A 15,826-nucleotide genomic window follows, 5' to 3' on the forward strand; every position below is an offset into this window, starting at 1 on the left:
TAATGAAAAACATGTGCAATACCCGTAGACATGGGAATTGTCCCAAAATACAAAAAAAGTCACATAGCCCACAGTCACGTAAATTGCATGAGAAATAGATTAAATTATGTGAAATGGGGATTAAAATTAATGAAAGCATGATTAATTTGGATGGCAAAAGGATTAAATGTCATGTCGTGTGTGATGTCGGGGCGTTGCGGTCACTGATGGCGGTGGCAGACTTTGGTGCATAATCCAATCCAATCCAATGTTGTGTTCGCCGCGAAATCGGCGTTGTAGTACTTCTGCAGTTTGCAATCTTCTTTGATATTTCATGCCTTCTATTGTGTAGAGCATGGTCCGTGCCCGCGTGAAACGCTGAAAGGCTGTCTGTGCCGTCTCTGCACTCTTCTTCACATCCTGGTGAGCAAAAAATTCCGGACGGTTATTAACATGACCATGTGATTAATGTCTGGAACGCCGGCCGGTGACAGTCTTTCTGAAACCTATAAACGTGTGGGAATGAGAGCGAAACCCTGCACAGTACACATACGACGTGGACAAAAGTTTTCGAACTCGGTTGATATCATTGTATGTACTTCGTCTCTGTGTTTCACGATGTAGTGCAAAGAAATCCGCACTGTCACTCTTGAGATTGCAGTGTTTGCCGGATCACAATTCGTTATTATGTTTAAGAAGATTAAGCAGAAGGCGTTTAGTGCCTATGTATAAAGAAAAGACAAGAACATTTACAAGACACACCATTATTTTGTCGTATGAATACGAGACATGTATGTAGCTTGCTTGAAGATTCACAGCTGAACACACATTTCCTTAAAGTCGTGAAAGAACAATAACAAAAGGCTGCCAGAATCTAACCCCATTGAAATGTATTATGAACAAAATTGGTTAATTTATACCTTGTGTAAGCTTTACAGGCGGAGGTGTCACTGGCGAGCACAGGTAGCAAGCTATATGCAGAATTATGCAAACACCACGAAATGGCTTGCACTTAATATAGTATTTATTTTGGCATCTCTCAATATATTCTTTTTAAACGTATGTTTTGCAGGACGACACTCGTTCCCTTAAAGGGCCTTCATGGATATTGCCAGACATCAGTACCGTTCACAGTCCTCTGAAGAGGACGACTCGTGTGACGAGGATGAAACCTGTTGGAAGAGACAAGCCACTGAAGGCCCAGGTGGTGCCCCCCGGGCTGTTCGTGCAAGGAAGGTGAGGAATTGTCTGTGGCACGCTGCAGCGTGGAATCCTGTTAAAGATTTCCTCGAGGAAGCTGTTTTATGAGGCACTTTAACAACAGGAAATGTGCCATGATGATGAACATGATTAAGAACGTGGAGGGACAAGGATGCCACACAACAGTAGTCGGGAAAGTCCCGGGCAATAAAGGCTACCTCTAGTAGTGACAGGTTAACTGACCTCTGACTCACATTATTGGAAGAACGATGTATGAAGGTCGCTTCTACAATCTGGCGTCCAAGCCTAGAATGGTAGAGAGGAATGCCTCCGTGTGTGTGTCGTCCTTGTCCCTCCGCATTCTTAATCGTGTTCAGTCCCAACCAACACGCTCTGCACATTCTCGCAACTTTTGATGTTCATATAAACAACAGAACTATAGTGCAAAGTCATGGACACACCATTGATTTATGCACCTCTTGGACAGAGTGCCACAGCAGTTAGTGCCAACATAGGAACCAGGTGCACCTTTATTGCACAATGTGTTGAAAGACAACACCTATACTGCTCTTTTTCGTGCCTTGTGCTCTGGCTTTGTGCTTTCCCTGACACTTGTGCTATAGTAACCCGGTGTGATATTATGACGAGCATCATGGTTTAGTCGATAAAGTGTCTACTCTTTGGCAGCAACTGCAAGGCAGGGAAGAGAAAGAGGTACCCTCAATGTACCCTCAATTTATAACCACCATGCGTTCCTCAGGGAATCGTTGATAAATTGAGGTTCACAGTGAGTGGGGGGACCTAAACTGCATTGTGACATTTTATAATACTTATTTATTTACTTTATGGCTACTGGTACTCATTATTTTTGTTGCTGAAATTGGGCAGATACCACGTTTCTCACCTGCGGTCAGTGCCGGTCTGTTGTGCCTCAATCCTCGCAGTGTGTGCATTGCGACGTCCAACTTGAATAACAGCCGCTGGCACGCTACAAAGACAAGATTCGTTCTCTTATCTTTCGGCCTCTAGAGCAGGACACAGGGTGACACAGGCTTGTATCCTACGCATCAGTTCATGTGGACGACTGTACTCACCTGTTTACCTGATCATAAATCGAGCTAAAAAGGTAGACTCTTCCAGGTTCGTAGCTAAAAATTGTGTTCACAGTTTGGAAATCCAGTTCATAAACCGAGGCATAAATACGTGGGAAGTGTTTTGTTTCACGACGTATGGTTCGTAAAGCGAGGGAATTCGTAAATCGTGGTTTCAGAGATTGATTGTTGACCGTACTTATTATTATTTTTTTTTTTCTGTACGGTTTCCGTTTTTGTTACTCAAATCCTACCATTTCTGTTATGCATTTCTGATGCCAGCCCTTTAAAGGGGTTCTGAAACCATTTCCAAACTTTTGAAGAAATCACCTGGTACCTATGGATATATGTGTACCGAACATGCACATCAAAACACTATGTCTCTGCGATCCCGCGTTATGAAGCTATTGCAATTCAAAGGTCACGCGCTGAGCAAACTCTTCCATCGCTCTCCGCTCTTAACCTCCTCGACCGTTTTCGGAATGACGTCTCATGTTAGAGAAAGGAAGCACATTCTTTTCCGTTTCCGTGACGATGTAAGCTGTTGTAAAGAGGGAGACGGCCTCCAGACCAGTTTCGGCACGGTGAGCATCAAAACGTCACTTCCTGTTCGTCTGCCATCGTCTCTCAGCGCTGTTCGGCGCCAACTTTCACGGTGGCTTGAAAAAAAATACTGTTTTAAAGACCCAGTAGTAAAAAAAAACGTTCAAGTGATGAATGTGGGACTTTCCATGTCGGCTCCATGGACTACAATGTATGAAATGGTGCATTACATTTAGTGGATTGCATTTGGTTTCTTAACCCCTTTAATGTCATTTTTATTGTGTTTCCGTTACTGTTTCTGATAATGAAACTGCTCTAACACAGCTATGTGTGGATGCCTCTTCTCAGCTCTATTGCTGCTGCCTTAGGCGCACATCTTCATTCTGTGCCATAGAGTCATTTGTGTAGATCTCTCTAGCACTGAGCAGTGCCCATGCTCAGTGCTGTGGTGCGCAGGCCATTTATTGCAGGGAATAATCAGAAAAGAAGACTCTGGTCATCGCATAACAGTAGTAGCCATTGCACGAATTAAAACTTGAATTCCGTTTCTGTTTCTTTGGGAATGGGGGAGTGTGTTATGCATATTCTGTTTTCATTACTGTTACCAGCTGGAATTTCGGTATTATATGGTAATTACCATCACCGTTCCCTGCTCCAAGGACATGCTAAAGACAGGGTGGGATCAAGTCCCATCGCTGACTGTCCTGTCTGTCCTGGCATTATCTCCAGAAAGATGTCTACACAGTTCCCCATGAAGTCACACAGGAAGCATACTATCCCACCGGTCTTTCACTTCTTTGTGCTGTCCTCCGCATTTGTCCACGTCCTTACACAACTCACAGCCACAGTCGTTTTGTAGTGCGAACAGGAAATTAAAAAATAAATAAATAATGGCATCGTGGATGTGCATTCTTTCAATACCACTGGTACATCTACTTTTTGTCGCTATCTCAGGTCAACAATATCTGGGGTTCCGTGCTCCAAGAGCAGATACTGACAGAGACACTGGGCAGCTGCTCCGTGGAAAAGGCCTGGACCAAGGGTGACAGGGCTTGCGAGAGCTACGACTTCCGGCGGAAGGCCCTCGATACCCGAGAGTCGCCACCGGCATCCCCGAAAGGGTGTAAACGTCCCGTTCATGAACGATTGGGAAAAAGGACACCCACAGAAGAAGATGAGGTTCCACCGTCGAAAGAAGCCCGCCTTGCAGAGCAAATGGCAGAGAAGTTACAAGAACCAAAGAAAGACCTTCTAGGTGATACTCCCAGTCACTTCTTGTACAAAGTTTTATTACTGTTTAAGTTTCTGTTTACATATTGCTGTATTTGAAGGCAAACAGAGGTGATTCTGCCACTCCATCTGTATCATTGAATGTTAAACATGTAAGATGCTCATGCACATGTTGGGTGCTCTTTTTTTTATTTAGGCTTTTGAATTTTTACCCCCCTGATATTCGAAAAACATAAAACCTGAAAACACAAGCGTACAAATATTAAACATTCAACTGTTCCATTACCTCTGTACAGCCTGTCAATGCCTACTTGTAAAAATCTGTGACGTACCTTGGCTTTTTTTTAGTCCGTAATTTTTGGTCAGTGCTCATCTGAAAACGTGCAGTCAAAACTCATCATGTCTCCCAGAGTTTGAGGAGCTGAATTTGTGGTCCTGCAAGTTACCTTTTAGGTTGTGCCCTTGGTGACAGTGATGAAAGTGAATGTGTGTTTTTGACAGGATTTGTCCCTAAAACACTGGCCTCTATGTATGAAGCCCCATAGTCTAATCCTTGTACAAATTGGGCTTCACCTGCAGCTAACTTTATCCATGCACTCTTTCCCCTTTGATGATTAGACCAAGAGAACCGAATTCCAAGTTCTATCTTCTGCTTATCATCCATTTACAGCGAGTCAGCAGCCCATGATGAAGTACTTGATTTGCGGAGGAATGATGTCATTTTGATGTCACTGTATTATTAACACTAAAATACTGATAGGTCCACACAGAGATTGAATTGTCCTTGTTGTCCTTGTTGTGCATGCAGAGCGCGTTGTCCGCATCCTGGGAGAGACCAAAGCTCAGCAGTTGCTGAGCATGACTGAAGACATTGAATCTGCTGGGGGTCTTCTTACGCTGGTGAGTAAATCATTACTTGTCAGCCACTCGTCTGCATGGGCTCTTACTTCACTGATCTATTGCACAAGGTTGCTAGAGTTTTTCTTTTTCTGTTGTTATTTCTGTTATAAATATGGACTAAGAGAAAGAAAGTTGCACAATTTTGAAGCACTTTGCTCATCTTTTATCATCTGAAAAGCGATGCTTATATGAACAGTGACAGACTTGTTTGTCTATTAAATATGATGGAAAGTGATGTAACTATCACGTTCAGGATGGCAGCAGACGACGCACAGCAGGGGGAGTCTTCTTCCATCTCATAAAGTCTGACAATCGCTTGGTGCGGTCACGAGAAAGGAGGGCCATTTTTGCCAACGAAGAACGGTTCAAGTTTGTTTCTAAAAAGCAGCCAAAACGCAAGCCGAAGCCAGCTGCAACTGGAAGTGAAGATACGTCTCCAAAGACATCTAGGGAGACTTCTAGGGAGACGTCTAGGGAGCAGACTCCCGAACCTATTGCACCAGATGAAGAGGACGCAGTGGAAAAAGAACCACTTGAAGAAGGGGAAATCACAGACTAAAAATTGTGTGTGTGTGTGTGTGTGTAAAGACTTGTGGGGTAACTTTTTCTTCTTTCTCATCTTTTCTTTTATGTCCTGGACCATGTGTGGACAGTTGAGTGGTTGAAGCCTAGCGTTGTGAAAGACAATAGTAAAAGTAAAACTTGAAAGTAATTCACATGAGTTTTCCGGTTAAATACAAACCAAGTCGACTAGAACATAGAATAGTGTTTGTTTCATGCAAAGGTGCTACAGGAGTGGTCCTATATGGTAGCATTGTAAAAGCAAAGACATCAGATGTCATACATTTGTTTGACCCCAGAAGAGGTGGAGGCATTGTAGCTTTGTAAAAGCAACTGCATGAAATGTCATACATATTTGTTGGTCGTCCCAGAAGAGGCAGTTTAAATGCCTGGGCCATATCCTCAGCCCAAGAGGCAGCTGGTATTACCAAGACTGCAGCAGTCTTGTTGGAAACTGTGCTGCAGTCACATCTATCTCAGTTCGGACGTCTTGACAAGACAGTGTCGAGAGAACCAGCTGATGTTTCGACCTCAGCCTACTACTAAAACAGACAACCTTGCCCCGGTTTCGACAGGTCACATGTCCGGGTCGCTGGTATGGTTGTAGGTCGTGGTTTAGGCCTGTGTTGAATTAGGGACAAGTAGTTTCTGAGCACTCTTGCATCTGTACATGTTTAGTCCTGTCCTTTCTACTTGAGTGCAGTGTCTCAGAATAGAGCCAGTGCTATACTACATCCAGACAAATATTCCGGCTGTGCTTGTTCTGTAGTAACTATACATCTGTGACTAGTGCTTCCCACTGAATGCAGATAAGGTTTCCAAACTGTGATAACACCCCAAAGACAGCACATGGTGACAGTATAAGCACCTACATGATAGAGTTTTAATGTCAAGCACAAAGAGGGGAGAAATGGAAGACTCAAGCATGTGTAGCATGGAAGCCCCTGGTACCGTCTGGACCCCTGGGCTGCCGTAGCACTCCTGCAGCACGGCGCCTCAAACCACAGCATGAGGAGGAGGAAGACAGCGAAGGCTCCAAAATACCTCCTCTGGAAGGCGGAGAACCTTGTTCCACAAGAGATGTGGACACTGAAAACCTCCTCCGAGGCAATGGAGGCACAGCAACTGCCTCATTCCGGTTGCTTTCTGGTTGAGACAGGACTTGTAGGCTGCAACAAGACAACATAAAGGTGTCCTCCAGATTCTTGCAGGTACCTCGTGTATACGCTAGGCTACTCCTTCAGGCCACAACAAGTTCCAGAGAACCTGATCAAACTGAAATCCATCAGAGATGCAAGACATAAGCAAAGATTGTACATTCCTTGCTCTAAGCACACCAGTTCAGTCTGCATTGTATTTTGTATCTAATGCATAGTTAATGTGTATTGCACAAAATTAATTCCATGTTAGTTGCTTGCCTGAACTATATACACCCTTACTGGGGATTCTGGCCAGTAGCAGCCGTTATGTAGTGTTTACCTTGCCACGGCGCACCCAAGAGTGCCGCGTCTTCCATGATCGAGTGCGGCCAAAGCCCCCTCGTGGCGCTCGAACTCTACGACGGCAGCACCAGGAGCCGACACCTCCGGATGACGTTGCAGAAAGCGCTTTACATCTGGAGGCGCGGCCCCGGCCCCCGGTCGCAGTAACCGGATGAGGGAGATAGGACCGCAGCGCGCGAAGAGTTCGGCCACGGCCTCAACCGAGGGACGCTCCCAGGGCAGGCCGAAAGCCACTACGGACCGGGAGGGTCCAGTTTCGTCGTGCGGGGGCAGGGGCTCTCGACGTCGCACCTTGGTGCCCTCGGGGTTGACTTCAAGGCGTGTGGAGCTACGCAGGGCGTCTCGGACGGCTTCCCAGCTTTTCGTCAAGCTCTTCACCTTTCGGAAGGAGGCCATCAGTTTCAGGGAAACGTAGCCCTCGCGGTTGCGTCGGACATGTTTTAGCAGGAACGAGTCCCTAAGGATGTTTTCGTCCGAGAAGTAGAACTCCACCTGCGAGCACAGTTCGCATTGAAGCATTTGTAAGGCCACGTGGTCATGCAAGCAATGTACTACTTTGCAACCTATGCTCTGACACTGAAAAGTAATAGGATCACGTGTTTAATGCTAAATCACCTCGTTCCTTCATTACTACTGATTTCTCAAAGCTTACAAACTGCGCACGTCATAGTGAAAGTATACCTGGGAAACGATCCTCTGTGCCAACTCCTCCTCTTCGGAGGCCGACCCGTTCAGCGACTCGAGACCAGAGTCGTCCTCTGCCGGAAGTCGCCCTCCGTTGCCGTCCTCGACTTGGGTGCCCCCGCCGCCGCTGCTGCTGCTCATGCTGTAGGGCCACGACGCCTTCTCAGGCTAAGGCCGACGCACACCTTCTTCGCTCAGCGGCTGACGTTCGGAACCACGCGCGCACGCACGCAGGCAGGTGCACATGGTCCCCGCCATTGCCTCGCTCTACAACTTCTTCCTTCCGCTACCTTGCTTTCACGCTGAGCGCATTTCCATAATGTGATAATGGTTGTTTCATATCCTACAGTACTATTTTTTTCTTTATTTTATAAACCACCCAACCGCTAGTTCTGTTTCGTAACAGTGTGTCGATCAAGCTTTGTTGCAGTTTCTTCAAGAGAGAAACTGATGTTCTGAGGCTGGAACAACATAGAAGGGACAGATACAAACAAAGCCTCAAATTGCCTAGGAAATCAACGATGAAGGATGAAAGTCACTGAAAAGGTAGAGCCCTGGACCGGTAATCTAGAAGATGTGGGTTTGATCCCTACAGCTGGCTAACCTTTTCAATGACTTTCATCTTTCATCATTCATTGCAGTTTCTTCTAAATTAAAAATCGATAATCCAAAACTTGAACCTCCCGCAAAGTTGAGGGATTCGTACCCTATGCCTGACATACGCTCGTGGTAAAGCCTTACCAGACAGGTGGCAAACCTAACCTACCAGTAGAAAATCGCGGTACTGGGGGATAACAACACTGCCACTGCATGCATCTGTATCCGTGACAGGAGCCTCTGAAGGACTCCTACAAGCGCCGGAAAAAGGAAGATTTTTTGTTTTATTTTTTGTTTCTAGGTTTTTCAGGCTATTCACATGGTATTGGCCACTGTGGTTTACCTAAAATCCCAAGCACGGTGGAGTGTGTTGCAAAAAATGGGGGTGGGGTCATGTCGACATGTCACAGCTGAAATAGCAGGGGCCCCTGTAGGGGGTGCACAGGTAAAACGGGACTGTCGCCAAACATTTGAGGGGTGTGTAGGGGGGGGGGTGGGGTGGCTCTGACGTACCCGTAAATTGGTCACAGGTACCCAACCGCTCAAAATTGCAGCGAAATTTTCTTATTGTCATATACGCAGTAGTGCCTTTTCTTATGGGCCCGTGAAAATGGGCGTACGGTCTAAACTCGTTAATATGACCAAGTCCGTTACCGTCAATTTTGGTCGTAAAGCGAAACTGTCATAACGAGAAACGCACGGAAAAAACGCCTCCCCCCCCCCCCCCCCACACACACACACATACACCTGGGTGGATCTACTGCTACATGCTGTACTAAAATGAAGAGGATTCAGTTGCTGATTTACAATTTATTTGCGAAAGAAATCCGTCAGAACTGTCTGTTTCGTAGCACTTTCAATTTGCAAGCTCTCCACTGTCTCTATTGCGTTACAAATAGCTTGCACATTTTGAATGTCCTTCTGCTGCTCGAAGAATTGCAAAGCCATTTTGAGCGCTTGGGTGGCATCCCTTACGTTGACGAGAGCAGGCACATAATTCCACTTCACTCCTTATCGTCTCCGGCGTCGTCTGCTGGTGGCGGAGCAACAAGCTCCAAAATGTCGTCGTCGGAAAGGCCCTCGGCTCTCTAACGAATTCTGAAGACGGGGGTGTGCTTTGTACGACATTTCCACACATGCGTCACACGGGGCCACTGATATTCTTGGTGGATCACAAAAGCCGCAGGGTCAACAGTCGGTGGTCACAATTGGGTCAGAACACCGGGGTTTTCCGCCGTTCGTTCTCGAAACTTGGTTCATGGTCGACGAGGTCAACAGTCGGCGGTCATAATAACGAGGGCAGAATACACGTGTTCTCCTTGGTCCTTCCTCAAAATTTCGGCCACAGTCGGATTAACGAGTTGTCATAATAACGAGGGTGAGTTACATGGTGTTTCTATGGGGAAAAAACGGTTCCCTAAAAAACCGGTCACAAAGTGAGGATGTCGTATTAACGAGTGTCATAATAACGAGTTTAGACTGTATATGTGTTGGCATTTGAGGTGTACTGGGCAAACTCAGAAATTTCAGAAAGTGTGCTGAAAAAAAAAAAGAGACAGAAAAAAAAAAAAAAAAACAGGAAGGGTGTACACCATATATACGAGGTGTACACCCTCGTGAGAGTGTAGGGAAATCTCAAATGACTTATCCAGACCTCCCCTATGTTTGCGATTCTGGATAAACTACTGCTAGTGAATCAGCCACCTAATACGCACAATCTCTGTTGGTCGCTGTGCGACGGTGCACAGCAGGCAAATCTTCATCCAAAATAATTTTACAGCTCGTTGCGCAGACTCTAGATTCCGAAACTATCTTGAGGACTTGATAGATACGAACACAAGTGGAGCAGAGGGAACAAATCACAGCTGATCTGTGACGTGCGTTGGCAAGCCCATTTTATTGGTGCCCTATGATAACGCACGACATTATAAAACCAGAAATCACGCGTTCTCCTGACACATTTTATTTAGAGCAGCACATACTGGAAACGAGGCCTCCGTCTGGCAACCAGCCTATAGCTAGCCTCGAACCGGACGTCGTGAATTTTAGTCCTTTCGGAAAGTGGCCGCCGTAGTGTGACGGCTAAAGTTCATCGTGCCGAGGAATAAAAGTTAATCGGTCAAAATGGTACGTAGCATCTGCCTTCAATCCTTTTAAATCCGTATTCTGAACTTAAATAGTGATCGAAATGTGGCAGGAATATGATATATTGTCTGTGTTTGCCTCTGTACGGGAATCCCAATCTGTCGACTTCCGTGGCGTTTGGTCAGCCGGGATCATAATGCCGACGTCAGTGAGACCTAATTCATTGAAACTGACTTTAGTTACGGTAGTGTTCGGAGCCTACGTGATTGCTACGTCTGTTGAGAGTCAAGTATAATTCAAATGTGCTTTGTTTATGGCGTAATAGGCTACATTTGGCAGATGCGTAGGGCCCCCACAATGTCGGAGCATGCAGCAAGGGCAGAACTTCATGAATGGCGTTTGTTCGCATTTCACTACAGGTGAACTTCACAGTAGACGAGATCCGTGGTCTGATGAATAAAAAGAAAAACATCAGAAACATGTCGGTCATAGCTCACGTCGACCACGGCAAGTCGACGTTGACCGACTCTCTTGTCTCCAAGGCGGGTATCATCGCCGCTGCAAAAGCTGGCGAAATGCGATTTACAGACACACGGAAGGACGAGCAGGAACGCTGCATTACCATCAAGTCCACGTAAGCAGACCAGTATTGGTTCCCAGTCGATTGTTTAGGGGAATACCGATAAGTAGGCCATTAGGCAGGCACGTGTACAGTTCGTGCTATGTACGTGCTGACTGTCACGCTATTTCGGGGGAAGATTTTGAGGTATTGCATGTCGGAAACTGGATCGACTGCTCTCATGTCAAAGTTCGTCTGTTGCACAGACGTGGAAAGATGACAAAGGACAATATTTGCTTTACACATTGCTTATTTTTTGTAATACAATTAATCACATAATTAAAGGCAGCCCTCCATATGTCTTCCCATTCTTCTTGGATATATTGGGTAAAGATAACGCTGTGAGATAAGCAACAGGAAGATTCGCACAAAAATTCCATTGCTGTACACTGTTTATCCAGGAACTTTTCTGATTTAACATCTCTGCAATAGTTACTGAATCAGTGATTTTTCTTGCAAGTTGAAGTCGCAGCTGTGTTGTAATTGTTGTAATGTACAAATTTAGATAATTCCTTTTTATGGTGCCAACCACCTGTAATTTACACGTAGAATGCTGTGTCAGCCCCATTCAATGATAACGCTATCACTACACACTGGCAAAGTGTGGTACTACTGTTTTGTTGACATGTTGTTGGCACCCTCTTATCTAAGGCCAGGTCAGTTGTTCCAGCTGATTCTGTATACTAAAATTTTTTTCTGCTGCGTTGTAAATTCATTTTCTGTTGACTTCATTTTGAATTTTTTTTTCCACACTGCGTTCTAATTTTAATTCAATGCACCAGGGCTGTGTCCATGTATTTCGAGCTTGCGGAGAAGGACTTGACTTTCATCAAGGAAGACAACCAGCGGGAGAAGACCGAACGCGGTTTCCTCATCAACCTGATCGATTCACCCGGTCACGTGGACTTCTCCTCCGAGGTGACGGCCGCTCTGCGTGTCACAGACGGTGCCCTCGTTGTGGTCGATTGCGTAAGTGGTGAGTATTCGCTTGTGCACAAAGTACTTGGCATGGGAAATAGTTCATAGTTTGGTACTCTCGTCCTTTGACTTGCATACAGTTGCAAGAAGCCCAGCCGAATTTGTGAATCTTGGTTTTGGCCTCTGAGGCAGCACTCATGCTGTCCAGCTTATTCTTGTCCACCTGTAGTATCCCGTATGTCCGTATCCCAGCATAGAGATAAGAGTTTTCGTATAGTTACGTTACGGGGACTTTTTTTTTCCTTTGTGTCCAAGGTGTATGTGTCCAAACCGAGACCGTGCTGCGGCAAGCCATTGCCGAGCGCATCAAGCCCGTACTATTTATGAACAAGATGGACCTTGCCCTTTTGACCCTCCAACTGGAACCCGATGACCTGTACCAGACCTTCCAGAGGACTGTCGAGAACACCAACGTCATCATCGCCACCTACAGTGACGAGAATGGACCCATGGGCGACATCAAGGTGGATCCTTCCAAGGGCAGCGTGGGCTTTGGCTCTGGGCTGCACGGTTGGGCCTTTACCCTGAAGCAATTCGCCGAGATTTACTCCGAGAAGTTCAAGATCGATGTCGATAAGTTGATGCAGCGTCTCTGGGGCGAAAACTTCTACAATCCGCAGACCAAGAAGTGGGCCAAGAAGCCGGACACTGGCTACCGACGGGCCTTCACCATGTTCGTTCTCGACCCCATCTACAAGGTCTTCGACGCTATCATGAACTACAAGAAGGAAGAGACCGCTCGCCTCCTAGAAAAACTGGGAGTCATCTTGAAGGGGGACGACAAGGAGAAGGATGGCAAGAACCTGCTCAAGGTTGTCATGCGCACCTGGTTGCCCGCCGGTGACGCCCTGTTCGAAATGATCACCATCCACTTGCCGTCGCCCGTGACTGCTCAGCGTTACCGTATGGAGATCCTGTACGAAGGCCCTCATGACGACGACGCGGCCGTTGCAGTTAAGTCTTGCGACCCCGAAGGACCTCTGATGATGTACATTTCCAAGATGGTGCCGACCTCCGACAAGGGTCGTTTCTACGCGTTCGGACGTGTCTTCTCCGGAGTCGTGTGCTCTGGACAGAAGGTTCGTATCATGGGTCCAAACTACACGCCTGGCAAGAAGGAGGACTTGGCTGAAAAGGCCATCCAGAGGTGCGTGTCTTGTCTCTCGGCCGTGTGCGACATTTAGCGTGGCAAAGTTATGAGGTGTCTATACATAGAGCCTGAAGTTTCAGGGTTTAACCCATTTCTTTCCCGAATATTGCCCTCACTGAAATCTCTGTAGGAATGCGCACTAGCTTGTTTGGCAGCAAATGCAATTACATCACCATTTTGTTACCAAACCAGTACAGTTCGTTTGAGTTATAGAGCCAGATTTCTCCCCGAATTTTGCAAGAAAGTTTTTCCACCCCACCTCGCATGGATTTAGAGCACATGTCGATTTCCCCGATTTTTACCCCCTGAATTACGAAGAAAATACTTCCTGAAAACTTCAGGCTCTATTACATCACAAGCTCTGCTTGAAGTTTGCTAACTCACGTGAGAAAAATTTATTTGAATAGAATTTAACAATTTTTGTCTATAGCATGGTGAACTTGCTGTATTTGAAGTGCAGTACATTGGGGTTAATAATAATGTAGAATAGGACCATTAGAACTAGTGGTTAACTAAGACCTCTACAATTAGTGTGCCCAGTTAACAGTGAGCAATGGGACCTGTCTTTGCAGAACCGTGCTCATGATGGGCCGTTACGTGGAGCCCATCGAGGATGTCCCCTGTGGAAACATCTGCGGTCTCGTCGGTGTGGACCAGTTCCTGGTGAAGACCGGCACGATCACAACCTTCAAGGACGCCCACAACATGCGTGTCATGAAGTTCTCTGTCAGTCCGGTCGTGCGTGTGGCTGTGGAGCCTATGAACCCGTCCGACCTGCCCAAGCTGGTGGAAGGTCTGAAGCGTCTGGCCAAGTCCGACCCTATGGTGCAGTGTATCATCGAAGAGTCTGGAGAGCACATTGTGGCCGGAGCTGGAGAGTTGCACTTGGAAATTTGTCTGAAGGACTTGGAAGAAGACCATGCGGGAGTACCCCTGAAGAAGACCGACCCCGTCGTGTCGTACAGGGAGTCTGTCAGCGAGGAGTCCACGGTGATGTGCCTCTCCAAGTCTCCGAACAAGCACAACCGTCTGTTCATGAAGGCTGCTCCTCTGCCCGACGGCCTGGCAGAAGACATCGACAAGGTATGTCCTTGGGGAGCGTAATGTTGCCCTCCATTCTTGAGTACTGCACTCCTACTAATGGGGGTAGTATTATATTCCTGGAGGGAGAGGAATTTTTGGTGGGGGCAGAAAAGCCTTCGGTGCCTACCTCGTAACATGGGTAGGTTCCATCCTCTAACTGCCCCACATGAAACTGTTGTGGAAAATTTGATCGTGTTTGACCTGTGGTTCTCAATCTACAGATATTAGTACCAGTCTCATGTTTTTGTGCATGTCCATTAGATAGCTAGCTTGGCCTTGGTGTTCTTGAGCCTCACGTTGTGCTGCTTTCCTTCCAGGGTGAAGTGAACCCACGGGATGATTTCAAGGCCCGTGCCCGTTACCTGGCCGAGAAGTACGAGTGGGATGCCACCGAGGCCCGTAAGATCTGGGCTTTCGGACCCGAAGGCACGGGACCCAACCTTTTGGTTGATGTGACGAAGGGAGTGCAGTACCTCAACGAAATTAAGGACTCTGTTGTGGCTGGATTCCAGTGGGCGACCAAGGAGTCGGTCCTTTGTGAAGAGAACATGCGTGGCGTCAGGTTCAACATCCACGACGTCACCCTACACGCGGATGCCATCCACCGCGGTGGCGGACAGATCATTCCCACAGCTCGCCGTTGTCTGTATGCCTGCATGCTGACAGCGGAACCCCGTCTCATGGAGCCAGTCTACCTGGTGGAGATTCAGTGTCCCGAGAATGCAGTGGGAGGTATTTATGGAGTGCTGAACAGACGCCGTGGCCACGTCTTCGAGGAGTCCCAGGTTACCGGCACACCCATGTTTGTGGTGAAGGCATACTTGCCCGTCAACGAATCTTTTGGTGCGTATCCCCATTCAGTGCCATTAACTAAAAGGGAGCTCTTAAAGCTGGGTTTTACCATCCCAGACGATGCGTCTACCCGTGGTTTTGAGGGATGTTACTGGTAACCCCTTTGGATACTGCAGAAATAGTGAATCTTGCATGTCTTCGGTTTTTGGGAAGATTGGGTGATTCGAATGGTGTTACGCTGTACCTCCATCTTGGCAGTTCTCTCTTGTTCTGGTAAAACAGAGCCTGGAGATGGTGTAGTGCTTATGGAGGGAGAGCAATCCAGTTGGTCAAGCCTTCGGTGCCTGTTCCATAAAATGAGCAGGTCCCATCCTCTAATTGACCAGACAAGTTATTTAGAATGCTCGTTGTTTGTTCGGGACTGTTAGGCTTGCTAAAATCTTGTTTTTCTCAACAGGTTTCACAGCTGACCTGCGTTCCAACACTGGAGGCCAGGCCTTCCCGCAGTGTGTGTTTGACCACTGGCAGATCTTGCCCGGTGACCCCCTGGATGGCAAGTCACGCCCCTACAATGTTGTCATGGATACCCGCAAGCGAAAGGGTCTCAAGGACAGTCTGCCTGACCTGGATCAGTACATGGACAAGCTATGAGAGAGTCCAGTTACAACTGTCCCCCTTTTCTGTACAGAGCAATTTTGAAGCTGTTGGGAGACAATGACGTAATAAAAGAGCAAACAAAACTGAAACCATGCTATAAAAGGTGTTTGTGTGTGTGTTTTGCATGATAATGCAGGGAAGGAAGGGCTTTGTCGGATGGCTTATATGAAAAAGG

General features: G+C 46.8%; 3 protein-coding genes, 1 long non-coding RNA gene and 2 other non-coding genes across 6 annotated transcripts; 4 read left to right on the forward strand and 2 right to left on the reverse strand.

Annotated features, from left to right (window-relative positions):
• Nucleotides 1–218: 218 nt before the first annotated feature.
• LOC135388927 (phosphorylated adapter RNA export protein-like) lies at nt 219–5,655 on the forward strand. Its single transcript, XM_064618812.1, has 5 exons — nt 219–402; nt 1,052–1,215; nt 3,768–4,068; nt 4,852–4,943; nt 5,197–5,655. The coding sequence occupies exons 2-5, from the start codon at nt 1,081–1,083 to the stop codon at nt 5,500–5,502; spliced, it is 834 nt and encodes a 277-aa protein (XP_064474882.1). The 5' UTR covers nt 219–402; nt 1,052–1,080; the 3' UTR covers nt 5,503–5,655.
• Nucleotides 4,082–5,292, reverse strand: LOC135388928 (uncharacterized). The gene is made up of 2 exons (XR_010421529.1): nt 4,376–5,292; nt 4,082–4,282 (listed from the first exon to the last, which is right to left on the reverse strand). It is a non-coding gene; the product is annotated as an uncharacterized LOC135388928 (long non-coding RNA).
• Nucleotides 5,656–6,365: 710 nt separating the features above from the next.
• On the reverse strand, nt 6,366–7,966 carry LOC135388926 (la-related protein 6-like). Its single transcript, XM_064618811.1, has 3 exons — nt 7,688–7,966; nt 6,984–7,498; nt 6,366–6,673 (listed from the first exon to the last, which is right to left on the reverse strand). Exons 1-3 carry the CDS (start codon nt 7,829–7,831, stop codon nt 6,424–6,426), a joined length of 909 nt encoding a protein of 302 aa, XP_064474881.1. The 5' UTR covers nt 7,832–7,966; the 3' UTR covers nt 6,366–6,423.
• Nucleotides 7,967–10,304: 2,338 nt separating this feature from the next.
• LOC135388929 (translation elongation factor 2) lies at nt 10,305–15,753 on the forward strand. Its single transcript, XM_064618813.1, has 7 exons — nt 10,305–10,414; nt 10,792–11,006; nt 11,774–11,967; nt 12,225–13,116; nt 13,692–14,202; nt 14,520–15,045; nt 15,452–15,753. The coding sequence occupies exons 1-7, from the start codon at nt 10,412–10,414 to the stop codon at nt 15,643–15,645; spliced, it is 2,535 nt and encodes an 844-aa protein (XP_064474883.1). The 5' UTR covers nt 10,305–10,411; the 3' UTR covers nt 15,646–15,753.
• Nucleotides 14,230–14,372, forward strand: LOC135390227 (small nucleolar RNA SNORA57). The gene has a single exon (XR_010421789.1). It is a non-coding gene; the product is annotated as a small nucleolar RNA SNORA57 (small nucleolar RNA).
• LOC135390228 (small nucleolar RNA SNORA57) lies at nt 15,238–15,386 on the forward strand. The gene has a single exon (XR_010421790.1). It is a non-coding gene; the product is annotated as a small nucleolar RNA SNORA57 (small nucleolar RNA).
• Nucleotides 15,754–15,826: the final 73 nt, after the last annotated feature.

The sequence above is a fragment of the Ornithodoros turicata genome, chromosome 3 (genome assembly GCF_037126465.1).
Source record: "Ornithodoros turicata isolate Travis chromosome 3, ASM3712646v1, whole genome shotgun sequence".
NCBI classification, from domain to species: Eukaryota; Metazoa; Arthropoda; class Arachnida; order Ixodida; family Argasidae; genus Ornithodoros; species Ornithodoros turicata.

Excerpts from the sequence above, each read along its gene's own strand:
- LOC135388927 (XM_064618812.1), top strand. The coding sequence starts at position 1,081 with ATGGATATTGCCAGACATCAGTACCGTTCACAGTCCTCTGAAGAGGAC. Across the intron at positions 4,069-4,851 it reads ACCAAAGAAAGACCTTCTAG|AGCGCGTTGTCCGCATCCTG; the intron begins GTGATACTCCCA and ends TTGTGCATGCAG. Across the intron at positions 4,944-5,196 it reads CTGGGGGTCTTCTTACGCTG|GATGGCAGCAGACGACGCAC; the intron begins GTGAGTAAATCA and ends TATCACGTTCAG.
- LOC135388929 (XM_064618813.1), top strand. Across the intron at positions 13,117-13,691 it reads GCTGAAAAGGCCATCCAGAG|AACCGTGCTCATGATGGGCC; the intron begins GTGCGTGTCTTG and ends CTGTCTTTGCAG. Across the intron at positions 15,046-15,451 it reads GCCCGTCAACGAATCTTTTG|GTTTCACAGCTGACCTGCGT; the intron begins GTGCGTATCCCC and ends TTTTCTCAACAG.
- LOC135388926 (XM_064618811.1), bottom strand. The coding sequence starts at position 7,831 with ATGAGCAGCAGCAGCGGCGGCGGGGGCACCCAAGTCGAGGACGGCAAC. Across the intron at positions 7,499-7,687 it reads CACAGAGGATCGTTTCCCAG|GTGGAGTTCTACTTCTCGGA; the intron begins GTATACTTTCAC and ends CTGTGCTCGCAG. Across the intron at positions 6,674-6,983 it reads CTTGGGTGCGCCGTGGCAAG|CCTACAAGTCCTGTCTCAAC; the intron begins GTAAACACTACA and ends GTCTTGTTGCAG.